This window comes from Argiope bruennichi, chromosome 2, assembly GCF_947563725.1.
Source record: "Argiope bruennichi chromosome 2, qqArgBrue1.1, whole genome shotgun sequence".
NCBI classification, from domain to species: Eukaryota; Metazoa; Arthropoda; class Arachnida; order Araneae; family Araneidae; genus Argiope; species Argiope bruennichi.
The window spans coordinates 22,751,434-22,774,629 of record NC_079152.1 but is presented as its reverse complement, the minus strand read 5'-3'; the positions used below and the strand labels follow the sequence as shown (position 1 = coordinate 22,774,629).

Genomic DNA, 23,196 nt, shown 5'->3' with positions numbered 1-23,196 from the left:
TGTTAATTTTCATCCTACCGAAGTCGTTTGCGCAATCTTGTCTTTCTCATTTATTACTTCAAGACCTATAGTTACTTTATCAAAAATCGACAAGTAGATATCCGAACACAATTCAGGAACAATGGAAGAAACTGACAAATAAAAAGTCTACTTTCAAAGCTTCTGCAAGACAGCATTTCAAGAGAATAGAGATAATTTTGAAGAAAAAAACTTATCTCATTGTGAAGTTTTACGGACAGATTACGAAAAAAAGAAACGGGGAATTTCCGTGTGACGGTTTAGTCGTTGTCACATCATGGAAGAGATATGTTTTAAGTTAGAACTCTGTTAATTTTAAAATATCAAAATTTAATAAGCGTCTCCTATTACTTCAAGCGCTACTTTTGGCAATCTGCAGCCGACAGTGACATCTGCATTTCGTTTCTAGGGCAACTGAAACGCTGTTAAAAAAACTAAACAAAAAATGGTCGACATTACCGCTAAGTTATTTTGGTACCGTAGTAAGGAGTGGTATCAGATCATGGCGGACAAGTTGACTGATTTTGTATATACAGATGAGTCTAAGGAAACAATTGATGTGATTAATTTATTGTTATTAGGATGGATATTGTTAGGATTAATTGTGTATATTGTTGGAAACATTGTTGCTTCTTATTTACGAAAACGACAAAGCACAATTCCCGTTCCAAAACACGAAACAGCAGACGAAATTTTGAAAACGAAAGAGCATGTGTCAAGTGAAAGTGAGGTAAAATCAAATCTAGAGGATATTCTTCGAGATCAAGAAATACCTAAAAAATCTTATGAAATCCCAGTATGTGAAGGAGATGATCAAGAAGTTGCGGAGTGGATTAATAATGTTTTTTCATGGATATACAAGCAAAGAGTTATATCTCCTGTGATTGATGCCTGGATTTCGGCTTTAAATGCTCGAACAAGATTATCATCAACTGAGGTAAAGTCAATAATTATATTACATTATTTATTTTTTTCTTTTTGTATTTTTTAAATCAAATATTTATTTACTGGCGAAATTATTCCATAAAGCAAAGCTCCGCACTGCTGCAAAACTTTATTTTGTTTTTATAGCGAACTGAATGGTTTCGTTTTATTTTTCGTTTACCATTCCAGAATTAAAATTAGCTGTTATACGAAAATGATAGGGGCGGGGAGGGAATTAATTTGAAGTGTTTATAATATTTTTTTTATTCCTTTAAACAGAAAGGTAAAGGGAACTTGAATGCTGATTTAACCTACTTCGTAACAAAATAATGCTGCAGTTTACATACAGATAATATTTGGATGTTTTCATATTGAGGTTGTCATTCCAAACCTTACTACAAATAAAAAATTTTATGCTTAATATCACAATATTAATATTACATTTTTTTTATTACTACTTAATGAAGAAACAGTTTGTGAAATTTCTGAAAATATAAGTAATGGGATTTAAAAATTCTTTGAATTGTAGTATATGATATGAATTTTATTTCATACTTAATCATGCTTTCTGATATTCTTTTTTTTTTAATGTGAACTATTTGCTTTATTAGTTATTGGTCTATGCAGATTTTTATTAATATTGATTCAAGCAAATTATATAGCAGTTCCAAATTAATTTTGTAACGTTAGAAATAAACATGACTTCAAAGAAAATTTATTTCCTTATGTAATACTATTTTCAAATAATGTGCATTGTATTCTGAATAAGATATTGGAGAATTGAAATTCTAATTCTAAACTATTTACATTCTAAATCTATTAATGTCTGTTTGCTGATTAATAACTAATTTCTTTTTTGAAATTGGTGAAATATTTACATCATTGAAATTGATGTATAAATCAGTATTTCTTCAGAAATTTTGTAAGTTTATTTTCTTTTAATATTCAAAGTTTAGATGAGTCTGGTAGTTCTAATCACACTCTCCACAAATCATCTTTAGTTCTTCAAAAAGATATCCTTAGCAAGATTATAATTATTACGACATTTTTTAAATATATTAATCCAAAATTTGTCACAAAAAAATTTGCATTCCATTACATTTTTAAAAATTTCCATTCTGTTCTTACATTTTTTTAATACCTCTCTGTTGTTAGTTAATAACTATGATTTACTTAGAGCAATTATTTATGTATATGGTTAGAAAAGAGTTCTTGAACACACTTTGTCAAAATTTAATAGAGTGGAAAATGTAACATAAACAGTGTTGTTGCCGTAACTTTTGAAGAAGCTGTATTATTTTGATTGATTAGAAAATTCACACCAGAAAATCTTGCATCATTTACTGAAAGCTGTAGCAGTTGTAATCTATCATAATAAATATTAATCTGACTTCTTTGTAATAGAATTTGTTTAAACTCTACTTTGGTAGTGTTTAGTGTGTGTTATCATTAAAATGGCAAAATAATAATAAATGTAAGTACTGAATCTTGAAATGGATTAAAGTTTACTGTTGCATAATTTAAATTAGGCATTTTGATAATTATAATTGAATTGTAATATAAGGTATGATGTTTAAAACTAATTTTTGGCTATTTATTTTATTTCCATTCTCTATTAGAATATTAGTATATACTGAAAATATTTTAATCTTGTTTATCAATGTTAATTAATTTAAATAATTAAAGAATTTTTACATCAATAGCATTTGGATTAATGTGTTTTGAAAGTCAAATTAGATGAAGGTAATATTTCGAGAAAAAAGTAAATTTATGGTTTAAAAAAATTATATCTATACTTTATTTATATGTTTAATGCAAAATGTTTAAGTGTATATTATTTATTCCTGCATGGTTAGATTAACATCTCTTATATATTCTATTGATCTAAATGATTTATGAATGTTAGATAATAGTTTAAAAACTACATTCCAGACCCAAAGTTCTGTTGAAATCGTGTGTCTCATTGTTTTAACATTTTGTGTATGGGTCCCATATGGGGTCATGAAACTGCTTACAGCAAATGCTTCCTTAATGCACTAATAATAAGAATATAATTGTAATCTAATTTTTTTAATTCTAATTATATATAGACATTTGTAATTACGTAAAAAAAAAAAAACTATTTTTTATTGTGAAAGTTGTAGGTTGCTTTTACAACATGTGTAAATACTTTTATAATCCTTATTTATTTATAAGAAGATGACATATTAAGAAGATTTAGCATATAACACTTATTTAGTAACCTCATATTTAATTTCATACATATAAATTCCATTGCACCCATAAAAAAAATTTACAAATAGAGAAATTTGCATCTTCTTGGTACAAATATTAAACAAAAAAGCTTTGTGCCAGAATTTTTTTTAATATAAGTAAACATTATGACTAATTTATTGTTTATTGTGATTCAAGAAAAGTGTTTTAAAAAGTGGAAACTGTATAGATTGTGTAAGATTACTGGAATTAAATTTTTCCCATTTAGAAAAAATATGATCATGAGAACACAGACATCAGTGATTATATTATTCTCATGATCACAATATGAAGAAGGGAATGACATAACAATATTCATTAAGACTGAATGAAAGGGAAAAATAGTTGAATAAGCAATAGTTTTTTTACTGTATTCAGTTAACATCATAAAATAATCTACTCATATTCTTGATCCACATTAATTGCAAGTCATTAGTGATCAAGAAATGACCTCAAAAATATATTTTTATGAACTTCCAATTGTCAATTTATTAGATAGATATAGTAAGGAAAAAAAAAACCTATTGGAGTGTCATTGACAGATTTCAAACTAAATATTGCCTAGGGTTGCTAGGCTCGGAGAGAGTCATAGGCTGATCAATTAAACTGTCTTTTCCTAGTTACAAATTCTATGAATCAATCATACTAGTCATATTAATCATATAATATGCAAATTTGTCTGATAGTGAGGCAAACAAATTTTCTGTTGACAATTTTGTCCAAAATTTTACATAAATATTTCATTTTGGTGGTAATTCTACTTACCAAATTACAATGATTTGCTTTTTCCATCTTTGAGTTATTTTTACATGACTTCAAAAGTGGTTTTTTTTTTTTTTTTTTTTTTTTCATACTTGGAAAAAAATGTAAACTGTCATCAAAATTTGAAAATCAAACATTTTTTATGAATACAATGTTTTCTTTTTGTATAGTTTAGGTATAAAGAGAAAGAAACATAATATCATTTCTCAGTTACATTTTCAAAGTTTGTATAAAAAGTTATTAAAAAACTTTGAAAAAATCCAAGATAAGCAAAATTCAATTATATAAAAGTTCAGTTTTAAATTTTATTATTAACTAAGTACTTTTGGTGATCGGCTGATTCAATAGGATTATTGATTGCAAAAAATTCAAACTGAATATTTTGTATAGCTATATGTTGTTCACTTCTTCAGCAAAATATTTTTAAATTTCAAATTTTTATAGGCATATAGCTGGCACTATTTTAGAAATCTTATACTATTCTATACACTATTTATTTGTGTATGCATGTGTTATGCATTTCTTTCTTTTTTGTTTGTTTGCCTTTATGCATCCAATTGTATTATTAGAAAGAGCAGTGAAAAAGAGCACACTTGAAAAATTCTCATCATTACCTACTTCATTCATCATCATCAAAATTTTAGGAAGGACAATGAAAATTATTTTAATTTCACTTAAATAATGAAATATATGATTGTGAAATGAGCTTTAAATATATTTTTAAAAATTGATTATTTAAAAATGGTAAATGACAAAAAAAATTAGAATCTTTAAAAAAAGATAATATTCTTGAATTTTAAGATGATGTAAAAGTTATTTTTGTTCTGTAGTATTTTCTGAAGTTATCATAGAAAACACCTAAATTTTCTTAATTTTTAATTAATTAAAATGAAGAAAAAATAAATAAATGTTCTGAGGTGCATATTCCTGGCTTCCAAAATACACACCGTACAACTAGGTCAAATAATCTATCCTGTGTAAGTGTTAGCATATACAAACACATTATCTCTATTATTAGTTGAGATATACTGTTAATGGAATTGAAGAGTGATCTCAAATATGCAAATATCTTTTAATTTAGCTATATGAGATGAAGTTCTTGGAAGAAAAATAGTCATTAATATCAAATTTTTATCATCATGTATTTAAAGATGCATACTGGGTCCTCCTCCTTCTTCATATTTATCCATGTTGATCTATTTTTAGTCCTTGAGTCAGTAGATGCAGATACATATTGGATAATTGAAAAAATGTGTCAATCTAAAGTGACCTAGATTCTATTTATATATATTGAACGATTATACATGACTTATGTGTTTCAGTAGGTAATAGATATATGTTATGATAACCTTGGGGCTATATTACTGAGGGGATTCTAAATTTGATTATCTGTATGTTAAATCTGGCATACTTTGATAATAAATGTTATACAAAGTACTTCTTTGACTAATGTGACATATATACAGTTTTTTTAAAGGCCACATTTTGTCTAGCTCATCATATTTAAATAATCTGAGATAATAATTTGCCCCATAAAATGTTATGCCTGCACTTTCTGAGATGTTCAGAGCTTAAATCTGACCAGATTAAATAATTTGCAATAGGGTATGTATTTGTTCCTTCATTTTGTATGGTGTTGTTTTTGGACTTCAAAATATTTACATACTTTTTCTATATATTTATTAAACTAAAAGTGAATCATTATGAAGATACAAATCTCGAATTTTAGTAATCTTCTATAGAAATTTCTAATATATGTATTTTTAACTTAAATAAATTTGAAGTTATTTAATTAGATTACAATTGTATTGTTTAACAAGATTACAATTTACAGTTGTAATGTTGAATTTTTCTGTGTGTTACTCTTTTGTAGTGTTTATTAGATGTCAGATCAATATTTCATTCTCTATTGTTTCATGATTATGGCATCTTAATATTCTTCAATTTGAATATATTATTTATTTAAATTTGTTATTGTGACTAGTTTGAAATTTAATGAGAAATTTCTTATTATCAGAATTTGCTGTAGTATTAATGTTGGAATTTTAACCTGGTGAATGCTGCAGTATATTCATCTCAAGTATTTTCTATTAAAAAATAATAATAATAAACATCAGGCAAAAATTTCTTTAAGTTAAAGATTTGTTTATTTGTTAAAAAATAAAGCATATTTCCTTAAGCACCTGATTTTTAAAAACTGAATGATATAGCATGAAGATGACTGATGGTTTGAATGGTTAAATGGTTAAAAAAAGCTCCTAATCATATTGCATATGACAATTTATTTAATCTTCTTTTTATTTTCAGCATGGAATTTTGGTAGATTTCAAAGATCTTCATGCAGTAAATCCTCCACGAATAACAGAAGTTCGACAATCAAGTAATTACAAGAGTGATATAGTAAGAAATCTATTATTTTAATTTTTTATATAATGATTTATTACTTAACTACAAATTGAACTCTAAGTGAATGTTCGTTATTTTTATATATTGAATGTTGAAGAGTGTTGTGACTTAAAGGAAAATAAATGTTGAAGTAAAGTTACATAATCTAATGAAAAAAACTAAGGTTGGAGTTCAAGAATAATTATTTATATATATAATTAAAAAAAATCATGCTAATTTGTTTAAAAAATATTTCATATCCTACCCAAGAAGTAAGAAAAGTATATGGTCTTCATGCAACATGATCAGAAATATTATTAATTGCATTAATAATATTAATCTTTCAAACTTTCTCTTTCCTTCAATTTATTTGTTCCAATTTCAGTTTTGGTTCTTTTGACAATTTTATTCACCTGCATTTTAATTGTTAGATGAATTTATAATACAGCTGTATTTTTTTATAAAATTAATTTTATGTAAAATTAATGTTCTAGTTTTAAAAATTTTGAACCTGTTTCAAATGCACAATAAATGAAAAAGTACAGAGTTATAAAGAATACTAATTTTATATGTTGTAACAAAATTTAATTTCTATTGCCAAATTTATAGAATTCTTTTATATTTTTAATCATTATTGTACAAGTAAAGCATAATCATTGTCAAATACAGACATTCTGCATAATTTTCCAGCAAAAACCTTTGAAAATCCACCAGGAATTATCTATAATTGCTAGACTTATCTATGTCTGGCAACTTTGAATTCAAAGTGGACAAAAAGTTTCATGTTTTGCAAAATGAGATTGTTATATTTTGTTGTACTTGATGTTCTTTCCTGCCACTGTCAAACTAACAGAAAAGTACGAAATTCCTTCAATTAAATTTTTCTTCATCCTTTCAAGTTTGAAAAAGTCAGTTATGTAGAAACCAGACTGCTGTATCACCAAAATAAACTCTTCAGACAAGTCCTCAAATTTAATATAAAATTTAGAAATGATCATTTGAAAAATTAGAGTTAGGCATCTGTAATATATTTTTAATTCTAGAATTTGAAGAAAGAAAAAAATCACTAATTTTAAAATTGCATAAAATATTAAGAATAAAAAAAAACATGATAAATTATCTTTTTCAGCATTTATGCTTTCATAAACTGCTCTGATTTTATTGAAAAAAGTGGAGAATTTTTTTACATTAATTTATTTGGATAATTCCCTTTTCAGATATAAAAGATAAATGTTTTAACTATAAAATCATGAAATTTCATTCTGTATAAAAAAAAAAGATTATGTTATAAATACAATTAAAAGTAATATTTATTTTTAAATTTGCTTCTAGAATCTAGGTGCTGAAATGGAAGTTGAAGATCTTTCATTTGAAGTTGTTGTTACACAGTTTAAAGAGAAGGATAAAATTATTGTACCTTTTAACTTGAATGTACAGAGAATGATTGGAAGAGTAAGTATTGAGAGTATACATGTATTTTCCACTTAAAAATTATGTATAGTAAATATTTTTTTTGTTGGAAATTCATCAACTTGATATTTAATTGATTTTAAATAATTTTGCTCTTTTATTATATGCACTGTTAATTTGAAGATATATTTGTTTTATATTTAAAAATTATTTTTGAGTTGCTTGCTATTATTTAAGGCTAATATTGCTAATTTATTTCATTTTATTTTCATCATGTTCTTTCTGCTTCAAAATGTAGTTAATTTATGGTATTGTTCAATTTAGTATTTGTCTTTGTTAAAATTGTGCTTATATGTCTTTATAGTAAATAGTCACTTAAATAACTTGTTTATTTTCAATATTAAATTCTTAATCTTTTGAAAATAGTAATTGAAATCTACATCTTTGACATTCAGTTTGCTTACTAAATGGCATAAGGAGAGTGGGGCAGATAGAGTACTTGCCCCTTATTTTTCAAAGATTATATTATATTTATTTCCTTTAATTTTGCCAGAGAGTGCAAAATGAAAGGAATTAATCCATTGAATTTAGAAGAAAATTAAGTTTTTAATTTCTTATTCCCAGGATTTTTAAAAATTAAAACGGTTGAAGGAAAGTGTGAGAAAATTAAAGGCTTGCAAAGGCAATGGAATTCCCTATTTGGCTATAAGGGCTTATTAGAAACTAATGATTAGCTTGTGGCTTACAGTAATGGTTATTTTATGTGTTAAATGGCATAAATTATAACAAAAAGATCTGATAACTTCATTTTATTTTCAATGAAAAGCAAAGAGTAGAGATTTTAAATTTTGGATTTAAGTCAAAAAAAGTAGCATTGCTTTTTAATTCTCCTGAGGACAATGCTCATTTGTCAACAGACTAGAGATTGTCAAAATTTCAAAAATTTTCAGTCGTATGTGTTTCAGAAAACAGTTGTAGTGGTAAAAACAGTAGAAGGTGGAAGAGAAAAAATCGGGTCATCAGGCTAGAAGTTAATATGCTTGAAATACTGCATTTATGTTCATTTATGAAACCTTTATTAATCAGGAAATAAAGATCAATGATGTTTTGAATGACTTAGTTTTGGAATCTGGACTAATGCTTGTGAATACAAAAAAAAACCAAAAATATTTTTTATTAAAAATATAAAGACCTATCATGGAAATTATTGGCAACAAAAATCTATTATTTGATTTAAATGGTGTAGAAGTAATATCCAAACGTCAATCGCGTATTTTTATCGCACACACAATTGTAAATTATTTCTTTATTTTTAACTTTATGTGAGGCAACTCTTCTGATTCTTTTGAAGATGGAAACAACAAGAGCAAACTGTGAAAGATATTTTAGTTAATTATAATTTATATTTATATATCTCAGGGCATTTTCAGTAAAAAAAAAAAAATGTGATTTGTTCTTTTGAGTATAAACTAAATTTGATGAAATCATAAACACTTTTACTTTGATGAAATGGACAAATTCAAATATATAAGATTTCTGACACTTAAAGCCTTCAAAAATTTTTGCAAATAATGTATCCTTTTTTTATTTGTATATAAATAAATTTTACTAAAATTATTACAAAGTGCAGTTTTAGATATCATAGACAAATTATTTATGTATTGATTTTAATTCTTTGAATCTCAGTTTTATGTAATTGTATACCTTTTTGTTTCATGTAGTACATTTTAACTTTACTGCATAGTTCTAGATATATTATCAAACATTATTAATTGCATTTCAATGATTTTAATGTACATTATTATGGATTAATGGATATTTACTTAATTACATTAATAATACATTACATTAACTTAATTACTAAGATTTTTAAACATCTTTATGTGTTTAATAAAGAATTTATATCAATATACAGAGTGTTCTAATATTTATAATTTTTTCGTTATTAATGGTATATATGATGGGGTCATCAAATCTTTTAATTTTTCAAGGTTCATTGAATCTTTAAAAAATCCTAAAAAATTTTGCTTATCTTTTATTATAAAGTTTGAAAGCTTTCTCAAAATAGTAGCTCTTCTGCCATTTTTGAATATGTTAGCTTTAGCCAAAAGGAAATCTGGCAACTTTTACATAATTAGTGAGATGTATTAATATTTCCCTTATAATCAAAATTATCAGATTATTTTGTTTTGAAAATGATTAGTATAATACCAATATTCTTCTTTGAAATCTGAATAATTTTGCAATTTTCATCCACTACATAAAGAGCTGGTATTTAATTATTTTAAAAACAATCTGTTGTTTTCATGTTTGTTTTATACATTTATAATAATGTATTTCCCCTGTTTCTTTTTAAAGGTTGTTATTGAATGCACACCAGAAGATTTGACATTTGTTGTAAAATATTCTGAAACGCCACAAATTCAGTTGTCATCTGAATTATCCAAAGATCATGAGGTAATTAAAAATGTTTTTTATTATAGTGAAGTCATTGAAAAAATATAAAAAATTATGTAATTGCATAAACGGTTCTTGAAGAATTTGTCATCTCTTAAAATTATAGGGGCTTGCAGTTTGACTTTTCTTTTTTTAAATGATAAAATCTGTGTTCTTTCTCCATAAATAATTACTGTTAATGCTTTAATTTATTGGATAATTATTCATTAATTTTCAAATGCATTGGAAAACTTTCATAATTAATATATTTTTATTTTCTGGGAGTTTACTGTTTCTGGAGTTTTACTGTTATTTTGTATAATATTTGTTAATGAATGGATGAGTTTTAAAAAATGTGGACATAAATTTAAAATAATGTATTTATTTTATGTTAAATAATTTTATTAACCCTAAAAATTATCTGATTTGTGATCAAATATATCTTATTTGTGATTTCAAAAAATCTGTGACCAAATATCAAATATTAATGTTTTGTAGAATACCTAGTATTCAGGCTAAATTAAGCTATATGTTTGAAATTAAACTATATCCTTTCTGTGCTCTCTTGTATTTTAACTATCATTGTCTCTACTTTACTAAGAAATAAGTAAATGTGCATCAATTGTTTTCCATAAAAAATATAAAAACTGATTAGAAGAGAAACTAAAATTATATTATTCTGTTTTTAGATGTCACCAGAAGATTGTCAACCCTTAAGTGATTTAGTAAATGAAATTACAGTTGAAGCTTTATCATCAGTAATTGTTCCTCTGAGATTCAATTGCTTTCCTGCTTGCCCAAGACTTTTGCTCAAAACTCATTCGGAAGATGACGTGGTAAATTATTATAATTTTTGGCTAAATTTTAATTGTCTAATTTTCAGATTAGACAAATATTTTTTGACAGATGAATTATTTTAATTATGATATACTGTAATTATTTGAGTTAACATTTCTTTTATAATAGAATGATGTAAAAAAAGTGTTGATATTCTCATTGTCATGTTGTATTTCTTATTATTTTGTCATTTCGATTGATGGAATTATTGCAAAAAAATTTCTGTTATCAAACAAATTTTGTAGGGATCTTGATACCTTTATTAATATGTGATTGCAATTAATATGTAAATTACCACATGAAGATAATATTTCTATTATAATTACTTTTTTGTTATGGATATATCATTAAATTCTAGAAAATTGGGTTATTTTATAAAAATAAAATAAAAAATAAAAGCATTAAGGTGGGTTTTGTACTTCCACATTGCATTTTCACTTTCTTGTTTGTAAAATATGAAGGAGAAAATATTGAAATTCTTCAAAAATATTGCTTTTGAGATTTTGTTTGATTTTGATTTGTACTTTATTGCTGATATTGTAACATCAAAAGTACCATTTTCCCTATTATCCATGGTCTTGCAGAAGATGCAGCATAAAAAGGTACAGATATTATTAAAATCTCCCAAAAAGAAAAAGAAAAACATATAAAGAAATGAATGAATGTTATAAAAGTAATTATATCAATAAATACATTTTTTGAGTACATGTACAGATATATACTAATAATAGCATGTGTTTCTGCATAAGGAAAATATGCAATCCTAACTGAGAACAGATTCTCTCTCTCTTTTTTCCTTATTTATACTTAAAAAAGTCATATCTACACTTAGGTGTGATTCAGTTTTTTCTTAAAAAGAAAAATTAAATTTTTACGTAAAACAAACTTTTCTTAATTTCTCTTTCCCTTTTTAGTTTTTCTTAATTTCTCTTTCTTCTTTAGCATTACAAGTAAGATTCATGAATGAATTATACTTGTTAAGTACTGCCTAAGAAATTTATATATAATCTAACGGGGGGGGGGTTTCCCCTCCAGATTCATCAAGAAACAAAAATTGTTGAGGACAATATTTACTCAGGAATTTATGAAAGCATAAAACTTACTTGAAAGCATTTCACTCAAATTAACTAATTAATTGTCCCAAAATTTACCTTAATTCCATTTTATTTTCAATTATTTTTTCATTTTCATACTGTTTTGTAGTCTTAGCTTTTTATGGTTTTGGGGGGGGGGAGATGAGGGGGTGAAAAAAAGTAAGTTTGCAAAAAGGCTAAAATTTATATATATAAAAAAAAACTATGAGGTTTTTTTTTCCTTTTTTTCCCCCTTTTAATCTATTAATACTATTAAATTCTTTTGGAATTTGTGATAGTCTTTCATGTATATATCATAAAATCGATACCTTTTGAGTACATCTAGAATATTCTATAAATTTGCATCATTAAACATAAGTTAAATACTGCTATTTCATTGAATTACAAATCAGTTTATTTTTCAAATGAAAATATTCTATAAAAAAAACTGATATAATCTTATTTATATTTTACAGTTTGAAGCTGCTGAGGAGGAAACTGAGAAGCAGCTGTTGGTTAAAATAATCAAAGCATCAAAGCTAGGTGGAAGCAAAGGTTATTAAATTTTCTTCCTTTTGTTTTAAATATAAAATTAAAGAATTTTTTAAACAATATATATATATATATATATATATATATATATATATATATATATATATATATATATATATATTTTGTTTTGCAACCATCACTTAAAAACTCTTATAGGTAGGTATAATACCAGAATGCCTTATCATCAGCTATTTGTTACATTTTATAATTTTAAAAAGGATCTGTATAACTATAATTATATTCGGAACATAAAAAAAATCAATCATTAAATGAATTTACAAAATAGATTATTTATAATGGATAAAGACAAGTATCAGTAGCATTTTAATAATAAATTACTAGTTTAGTTTCCATTTTAGAGTACTCCATCCACTACTATAATTTGTTCTTTTTGATGGTTATTTACATATTTTAAAAATGAGTTCAAATTTAGAATTAAATGCTTATTGTAATTTTCATGCATGCAGAACGATTTCATCAAAGAGCATAGAACGAAACATATTTCCCATTTTATGATAAATACAATAGAGGTAAATCTTTCTGTTATAATTAATGCTTAAACATTTAATTCATCCATGCTGAAAATTCTTTTTGTTTTAAATATACTGTGATCATTTTGATTGCTTGTTCTGAATGCAAAAGAAAATTTGCTTTTTGCTTATATTATATAAAAAATATAAGTAAAAAACAATTAAATTGTAATTAAATTAAAACTTATATAATTTGCTTATTTAACAAGTTAATGTATATAAAGGAAGAATAATTAAGCATATAAAAAAGAATTAAAATAGTCAAAAATTGTTCCAGTTGTTTTTAAACTTGTCAGCATTGGACAAATTTCCTCTTAGTAGTTTTTATTGTGAAGTAGATTTATTAAAAATTATTTAAATGAATTACTTAAATTATTTGGTTTGGCAATGTATACATATTACACATTTCTTATTTTTAGCTGCACCTGCACCAACGTATTTTTTTCAGTTTTTATAAATGTTCAAAGTTCAGTTGCCTTTGCATGCTTTTATCTGACATTGTTTACATTACATTACAATCACCAATTTTCTCACAATCAGAGGTGTAAAATTTAGGGAGTTTTGATGAAATGTATATCTTTTGAAGCTTTTCAGTCATATCCAAAATAAAATAATGTTTGCTGATGTTTTTTTATATCCAGTTGTCTCTTTGTAAATTATGCTATCATTTACACCAACCAAATTGAAGATGTTAAAAATAAAATTAAAAAAAACACATTGATTCTATTAATGTCAAGTTAAAGATTTCACTGAGAGTATTTTCTGGCCATCTAATCCAAAATTTCAATTCCATATTTGATTGAATTGTAAAATTTCACAATTTTGAGATGATTGAAGAAATTATATTTGCCTTTACGGTTATCAAGAACAAAATATTTTTTATTCTTTTTTCCCCTTAAGATTTTTATCAATATATTGTCGTGCTTAGCAATCTATTGTTTGGATTCTTTCAATGCTGTAATAAGATTCTATCAAATAAATAACTGCATATTCCACTGTGGTTTCAGGAATTTCCCTTGTTTTATCATTGCCTAAATAGGGATATCAGTTTTATAAACATTTTCACTAAACATCCACTGATTAGCCAAAATTTCAGAGTTTTATCTTTGGGATCTAGTTGACTTCATGTTAAAGTATAAGTATTTCATAATTTCCAGAAATCTGTCTCGAGCCATTATCTTCATTTAAATTTAAAATTTAAATGAAGAAGCTTCGCTTTCTCTATATTTTATTAGAAGAGAATCTTTGGAATCTCTTCACAAAATTAAATGCAATATATTTGAAACATAATAAGTAATAGGGTTTTTAATGTACAAAATTTTGCTAATGTAATAACTTTCAATATTAAACTGCATTTTGTAGGTTGCTCAAAACCTTACTGTGTTGTGGAAATGGATGAACCTCCACAAAAGTTTGAGACAAAGGTTGCAGATGGAACTGACAGTCCTTTTTGGGATGAATCATTTAAGTTGTATGTCTCTATTGGTGTTTTATAATTCTATTAATTGCTGTTTTTGCAACACTAAGCTTGTGTTTGAAATCTAAATAAAATTTTGTTTATTTTTATTTATAGCATCGTTAAGGATTCTGCTGAATTGCTTTTTGAAATTTATGATAAAGATAAACCGTCCACTGGTAAAGTGAAATCTTTATTTCCAATGATTTTCCTGTATACCTTAGTATGTTTATTGTTAAAGAGCAGTATTTAGTTGTGTTTTAAAAAATTTTACTTGCAGTTTGTTCTGTTCTTTTACATTTTATCAGTTTTAATAAAAATGTGGTTCAGAACAGAGCTAATATTTTTATGGTCTCATATTTGAGAAAGTATTGTAATTGTAAAATAAATTAATAAAAATTAACCCATTCCTGATTTTAATGTTTCCTGATTTATAGCCATAAATGAATCTAAAAATATCACTTCTAAAATCTTGTTTGAATAATAACATCAAGTGTTTGTATGTCTATCTGTCTATACAATAATTTAAACTTGACTGGTGCTTTCAAAATAGAGAGATCCATCCATTCAAAGCAGATATCTCAGTAGTTTATAAACAGTCATGCAAAATCCTCTACTGACATTATTTTATAACTTCTTAAAATATCAATAAAATATGAAACAAAATTTCTATAATAGAAGTGAAAATTTTAAAAAAGTATGAAATCGTCAATTATAACAAAATTTTAAAAATATGAAGCACTTGAAGTGCTAGTAAGAGTAAAGATGGAAATAATGTGATATGCAAAATAGCAAAAATTATAAAATATATATTATAATCATAATATAAGGTAAATAAAAAAGAAGAAAGTAAATAAATATAAAATAAATCAAGCAATAAAAGTGAAGAATAAGATAGAAGTATAAATAAAAGATAATTAAAAATACTATTAATAGTAAGAAGAAAATATATATTAAGACAAAGCAACATATATAAGATCAATATGTATCATATTTTGCAATATGTAACAGGGCACAAAAATCTCAATATATTATTTTTGTTATGATGCAAAAGAATTTTCAGTATATTTTTACATTTTTGATTCCCTATTTTTCCTGTCTGATTCTGTACCAATTCCAAAATTCCCATAGTTCTGTCATTGTTTCGAAAAACTTTCCCTTTATTAGTCTTTACTTTCGATTTAATAAAATTTATAGTTTCTGTAATAATCTCTGATGCCTAATTCATTAGTACTGTAGTGACTCTATAATATCCTTTTGAATTTGAATTGAATAATTTTGTCTTATTGATACAAGAGTCATAAGTATTGAGCAAGTGTTGATATAAAGATGAATTTCTTCAAAATAAACCTCTATTTTCTCAATTACTTTTAAAATAGCTACTGTATCTGCCAAAAAATGCTCATCATTAAATTTTATAATTACTTCCCCAAGTCTTTCATTGCATTCATTAAAGCATACATTGGCATATACAAACTTATTAAATAATTTTGAACTATTCATTTTGGTTTACCTTTAATAAAGACATTTATTCTCCAAGAAATAGTGATATTTTTATAATAGTGATATTTGATATGCAAGAAAAATGTTCACTTAAGTCTTTCTCTGCTTTTGATATTAATTTATTGCTAATTGTATAGCTATTCCCACTGCTTTATAATAGTATATGTTGTTTACCTTGGTTTAATGAATTGGTCTATTTTATGCCCTTAATGTCAATTATTGTAAAAGGGATAATATAGATAGACCAGATGGTACTGTGAAGAAAATAATTTGTTTCATTTGCAGTTAAGAAGTATATCTTTTGCCTTATAGTATGTATTTCAAAATTTATTATATAGTGAATGTTGCACCACATTCTCTTATTTCCTATACCTATTTCATTTGATCTATTATTGCATAAGTATTCAGTACTATTTCAGTATAGAATTTAATTGAAACTAGAAATACCTTACCTAAATGTGTAAAATTATAATATCCATCTTGGCACATGAAATTTATTTATGTTATTCTCATCAGATAACTTTCTGGGTTTGGGAATTGTTGGTATGGATGAACTGGAGAAAAATCCTAGTCAACGACAAATAATACCTTTACAATCAAGACCTTTAGAGGAAGATGATGTTACAGGCTCTTTGACAGCAGAGGTATTTAGCTTTTTTGTATTTTTCTATTTATTTTAACCCTCTTAATTGCTAAAGTGGCTTTTTAAATTTTTCATATTCAGAAGCAGCAAATTATTATTTTAAAATTCAGTGGTTAAATTACTCATAAGATTGTAAAATTGAATTAACTTTGAAAAATTTTTGCTTATTCACTAAATAAGTTCATTAATTAAATCTCAAAACTGTACAATCTAAATAATTTTTCTCACTATAATCTCTTATTTGCCAATTCAACATTGTGAAAACTTCATTTATTACTTATAGAAATATGTTTAATTAAAAGGTAAAGTATATGTGATTGTCAGATTTTTAAAAAAAATCTAGGATAGACAAAAAAGTTTTTTTTTTTGTAATAATAAACATAATGATCTTATTCATGTAAGAAATTAAAATGTGCTTCAATTTATAAATAGTTTCTTCCTTCAATTTTTTTTATATAATTACTAATGACTTGTTTGTATTATGATTTCAATTTTGCATTTTTTTTTTAAAAAAGAAAATATGAAAAATATTTATTTTTATTACATAAAAATAACTAAACTCGGGAATTGTTCCAAAATGTTAAAAAAAATTTAAAAGTTGTAACTCAAAGTTTAGGTTTTAGTTCAAATTTCTTATCATGTGCTGATGTTAATTAATTAATTTAGAAAAGAAACAATATTTAACATATAAATAATAGACATTACCTGAGGAGCAAATTCCCTTGGACTGCAATATTAGTCAATTTTAATTACTTTTCTTAATTATTGCTAAACAGAATTATTGCAATTAATCTTTTCATTTATGTATTTTCTTTTAATATTTTAAATTCATATATATTCTTAATTTCATTACAGTTTGTCTTTCTGAACCAATCAACTCCAGTTGTAGAAACAACTCACTTAGCCCAGCATATTACTAAAGAAAATGGATATTCAAATTCAGGCAAAACTGTTGAAACCAATAGCAGAGTTACTGCTGGTGGCACTGTAATCACCACAACAACAATTAAAAGGACTAAAGAAGGCATGTTTTAAATTTAATCCGAAGTGTCTTTTTTTTTTACTTTGTTTAATCAAAAAGGTTTGTTTATATATCAGAAGCAACATTAAAATACAAATTTATTTGTTGATTGTTCTTCCTATCAAATGTTTCATTGTTAATTTGAATATTTTATGGATTTTCAAAAGTTTAATTTTTAGAAACATTCCTACGAGAAATTTTTACTTCAGTTTGAAAATGAAAGCTCTGATAATCTGATTGAACTGTTGTGATGTTTGTGGCTTTGCTCCTTTTTACTTCTTCAAGTAAATATGTCCAGCTCCCAAGGATATGTAAATGTTATTTCCTGTTAATAAATCTGTCTTATAATTGGTTTATTCTTTTCTCCACTAGCTCTGCTTTTCTTTTGTTATTGTTTTTATTGCTAGCTATATGCGGGTAAGCCAGCTTTATCACTATTTGCTTTTCTTTTACACTTCATCACTTTCAAACTAATAATCAGATATAACAATGTTAATTGTTGTTTCACCCAAACTGTCTTTTATTCTGTCTGTGTTACATAATTTAATATTTTTTAATTAATATTTATTTGATTTTATGTATGTAGCAATTCTTTTTATGCAGTTAAATATATTAATTTAAATTATTTTTGATATGAATACTTACAAATCTAAAATTTACTTGAGAAAATAAAATTTTTAAAATTATTCTTTATAGCATTTCAGTTGTTTTAAAATATCTGTTGTGCAATCTTATTTATGTTTTACTAATTAGAAAGAATGGCAGGTATTCAACAAATCAGAAGAATTAATAGCCAGGATCAGATATTAAATGTAGGGGGGGGGAGAATCATAATGTTTTCAAAAAATTAAATTTTGCACACCAAAAAAAATATTATTTTTCTTAATTTATTGTTTCTAAATTAGTTTTGGAATGAAGATAGATATCTGAAATTTTTGCTGAGATCATGAGCCTTACATGTAAAACTTAGTTTCATTTTAGTCTTTCTTTAAAAGCTGCTCACATTTTAAAAAGAAGTAAAAAAAAAATTTAATGCTTCAAGTTTCTTTTGGTGAAGTTATAATCTGTATATCTCTTTTAGCAAAAGTAATGTAACATTGTTTGCATGTTTTTTACTTAAATTAGCTTTTTCTTTGGTTTCTTGTAGAATGCATGTTTTAAATTGATTTTGGAATATTTAGCACTTTTAGAATTCTAACTATGTACTTCTCTTATTTCTATTTTTTATTTTTCCTTAGTAGTTAAAACTTCTTTTATTTTTGTAGCTTTTACTTATTTTGGCAACTATTTCAGAGCCTAGCAATAGACTGGAGCCAAAGCATGATCTGAATGCTTACTCTAATTCTGTCCATTCTGCTGATCCTAACTTGCACAAAGTTGAAGAGGTGCTAGATCAAAATAAGAGGGAAAATACACCTAATGCTTTCTCTGAACAACTTGCTAAAAATGGTGACTGTAAATTGTTGAATGGCACTTTAGCCAAAAGTGATCTTGCTAATGTATCAGTTCTCCCACAGTCAGATTCAAATAAAATCTTAGACTCTAATTATGTGCCGCTAATTGAAACTGATAAAAATCAAAAGAAGTCAGCAAGTTTTGAGGAAAATTCTGTGTTATCACCTCATGTTGACTCTAAATTAAAATTTGAAAGTCTCGAGGCAGAAGATCTGTCTCAAGAGCCATCAGATTTGAGCAAAATCATATCTGAATCTACTGGAGCTAATTCCTTGCAGCTGATTGAGCCAGGCTTGAAACATATTAAGGCAGAAATCTCCGAAATGCAGCATGAAAATACAAATATTCCTGATCCAGCTTATTCTTTGCCTTTGAATATAAATGAAAATGTAGAACTAGTTGATGTGCATGTTTTAGAAAATAAGCCTAAATTAGAAAATTCACATGAAGCAGTGCATGTGCATGTACTCCCCCCCATTCCCACCCTTGTTATTGAAGCTCCTCTTAATAATGAATCCAACGAAATTATTGAGAATAAATCTCATGATTTTAAAGATCCTGACAGCGAAATTGCTTCTCTGCCTTCAATAGCAGAAAGTGATGAGGTTAGTTCCTTGCCTTCAAATGGCATTGAAAAAGCAAAGGGTGAGCATTATTTTTGTTCTTTCAGTTTCCAAATGTGGTTTATTTTCATAGCAGTTTTTTATATTTATAGTTTATTCTCCAGATACAAAGAAACTATAATATTGAATAATATTTGCAATATTGTATGATATAATATCAAACAAATTGTTCAACATATTGTACTGGTTGGGTTACTGCTCTACTAAATAGTTGTGCAATAACAGTGAAATTTGTAGCACTAAATCTATGGAAACTTCTTAAGGCCAAGTCTCAGTCATGGAATACTCTTCTTTGCTGAGTGATTAATTCTGAAAAATAATGCAATTTATACAATTTATATCAAGAATAATGCAAAGAAATTTACTAAAATATGTCATTGCCTACAAACATTCTAGATTAAATGCAAACTTTTTCTGGCCTTCATTAAAAATTAAAAACAATAACATTTTTGTTTTTGCTCACTAATAAAGTTTTTTATTTGATTACATTTTTCTTAAAAATTACATTATCATAAACAATCTTTGTAATAGAATCAAAGTTGTTTTTTTTTAATTCCTCATTCCCTAAATATCATTTGTCTTATTTAAATATCTAACCCGTTTTTGCATTTCATTTGAATTCATATAAATGATAGCATTTTGAATTATTGTGTGTGCATCTAAAGCATGTTCTTTATTTAAACCTGTTTGATCCATTTGCATGATAAAACATCTTTTTAAAGTCTTTAGTAAATTTCAGTGCATTATTTTTTTTTATTAAAAAGAGCTGCAATTTGAATGTAATATTTAACAATTTTTAAATCAATATATTTTTTTTCCCTAGATGTAGTCAATCTATGGCAAATAATATAGCTAACTGAGACTTGATTTTGGAAGTTGCTATTTAAGCTTTCAATCATAACTCAATAATTAAAGATTATTTATTATTATAATTTTACTTTCATTTTGATATCTAAAAAATAAGACACATTTCAAAAGTCTAAAATTTATTAAAAAACTGTTTTACAAAAATTTAGTTTAAAAGAGTGCATTAATTTTACCATGATGGCAGATTTATTTTTTCTAATTTTTGTTAATTATTGAGTTTGATTAAATTATGCCATGTTACAGAATTTTTAACATTGCCACAATTTTTCACTTTGCAGATGCTTATTATTAATAAATTCAATAACTTTTGATGTAGGTATTATTTAATATATTTTGTTTTAAGATAGTTATTTATAATCAAAGTATTGATATAATGCCAAACTACTTTACTTCCATTTCCCCTTACAAAACCATTTTTTAAATCATATTACCATAAGGTAGTTATTAAAAGAATATTTTTCACATTTCCATTTTAAATAATACTGAAAAATTTAAATTAAAAAATTCATTTTTATTTTGTTAAGCAAAAAGTAAATTGTAATGCTTGATTTGCACTTTATATATAAATTTGAATTTTAAAATTCAAATTTTACATACAAATGCTGATTTTTCTCTTTAAAAAAACTATGAATGAATTCACCATATTTTATTGGTGAAATTAATCAAAATAATATGTTTCCAAAATTATCCAAAGATATATTACAAATTGTTTATTAAATATAATAAAAAAATTATTTTATAGAATATTAGGATCTAATTTTGAAATAATTTAATTTTCCTGGATTTTTCATTAAGGTATAAAAACATTTAATTACATTTTTGTTCGTTATAATTTTAGATTACATACAACCTTGAGTTGAATTTGAGATTATTGGAGGATCACAGAATGATTTCCATTTAAAATCTACATGTGTGAGACAGGTATATCTATAATGGGTCAAAAATTCTCTCTTTAATATGGTGAGAAAATCTGGAGCATAGGCACTAAGTTGTTCTCCTTGTCATCTAATCATGGTTAAGCACTATAAGATTTCAATTAAGGTGTCTTCATGTAGCATCAAAATGGTGCATTAATCTAATATATTAGCGATGAAATAGATGGTGTGGTTTTTTTCCCTTTTCCTTTTAACATCAGAAATGTTTGTTATCTTCAGCATTTATTTATTCAAAAATATTGAAGTTTTGTACTGTATTCTTATTTAAAAAGTTTTATAACATTTTTTTTAACAAAATTATTCTAATACAATCTAATTCCGTTTATTTGTGGTTTAATGCATTATTTGAAAGTTTTGTACATTTGAAACTGTTTTTTATCAATTAGTCAACTCTCTTTGAAATAAAAAAATGATAAGGAGCAATGGATTTATACTTGAATGTATGTGGTTTTAAAAACTTTTATGCTCTCATAAAAGTATGGAGTAAATAAAATTTTTAAAATTTATATTATTCTTCCTCCTTAAACTATGATAAAAAAAAAATTAATCATTTTTTATTGGTCCTTTTAATATTTTAACATATTTTTATCGTCTTTTACATATTTTAAAAATAAAAGCTATTATCTTTTAAAATAAGCTATTAGGCATGCTTTTTATTCAAACTATTAGAGAATTGTTTCATTAGAAACATTTTTACAATAGAGATAATTCTTGATCTTCAAATTGAATCTCATGTTAGGTCCCCCTTCCTTATTTATGTCTATTTTTTTTTATATGTTTGAAGAAATTGTATATTTTTTTCTAAATATTTATTCATTATAGAAGCGTGAATCTTGAGTTTATGAAATAACGATTTCTGATTCCTTCAAGATTTCAGTGAAGATTGTATTGTATTTTTAGTAATTAAAACTTTTAAAATAATTTGAAAAATATAAATCATGCATAAAATTGTATGACATTCCAGATGTTTATATATGATTTCACTAAATTGAAATTGCAATTGCTTACTTACATTAGAATATTATTCAAAATGAATTTTGTTGTATTTTGAAACTTATTGGTGTTTATGAAAATTACAGTTCAGCTTAATCTTATCTGTGTTATTGTCATTGTATTTGAATCATTCTGCTAACTTTCATTAGCTTATTTTTATATTATAATTTTTAATTATTTTGCATTTGTATTCTACTATCCAGATCTTTAATTTATGGTAAATTTCTTTTTTTTTACTTAATTATTTATAGAAAAAAAACATCTGATGAAAATTCATCATATAAGTGGTCCAAAAATGAGGTCATTTAATTTAGAACAAATTTTTATATATGCATATGCATTGCTTAAATCCTTAAAGATTACACTTGATTAATTTTCATTCTTTTCTTTTGTCAATGTTTTAACCAACAGAACTTCATTATAATTTAATTTTCAATGTTATTTTTTATGTTTCTCGTTAAATTCTACATTTTTAAGTGCTATAATTTAGATTTTTAAATTCTCTGATTCTAAGATCACA

General features: G+C 25.0%; 1 protein-coding gene across 3 annotated transcripts in view; it reads left to right on the top strand.

Annotated features, from left to right (window-relative positions):
- The first annotated feature begins 263 nt into the window (after positions 1 to 263).
- LOC129990825 (uncharacterized) overlaps positions 264 to 23,196 on the top strand; it is a 44,530-nt gene continuing 21,597 nt past the window's right edge. For 2 of the 3 annotated variants that reach the window (XM_056098184.1, XM_056098183.1), the window contains exons 1-11: positions 264 to 955; positions 6,265 to 6,357; positions 7,675 to 7,794; positions 10,111 to 10,209; positions 10,878 to 11,024; positions 12,575 to 12,653; positions 14,543 to 14,651; positions 14,754 to 14,815; positions 16,656 to 16,783; positions 17,638 to 17,806; positions 19,097 to 19,903. In XM_056098184.1, coding sequence (XP_055954159.1) covers positions 464 to 955; positions 6,265 to 6,357; positions 7,675 to 7,794; positions 10,111 to 10,209; positions 10,878 to 11,024; positions 12,575 to 12,653; positions 14,543 to 14,651; positions 14,754 to 14,815; positions 16,656 to 16,783; positions 17,638 to 17,806; positions 19,097 to 19,903 — 2,305 coding nt within the window. In that variant the 5' untranslated portion in view covers positions 264 to 463. The remainder of the gene's footprint in view (positions 956 to 6,264; positions 6,358 to 7,674; positions 7,795 to 10,110; positions 10,210 to 10,877; positions 11,025 to 12,574; positions 12,654 to 14,542; positions 14,652 to 14,753; positions 14,816 to 16,655; positions 16,784 to 17,637; positions 17,807 to 19,096; positions 19,904 to 23,196) is intronic. The other variant, XM_056098185.1, reaches the window with a different exon arrangement.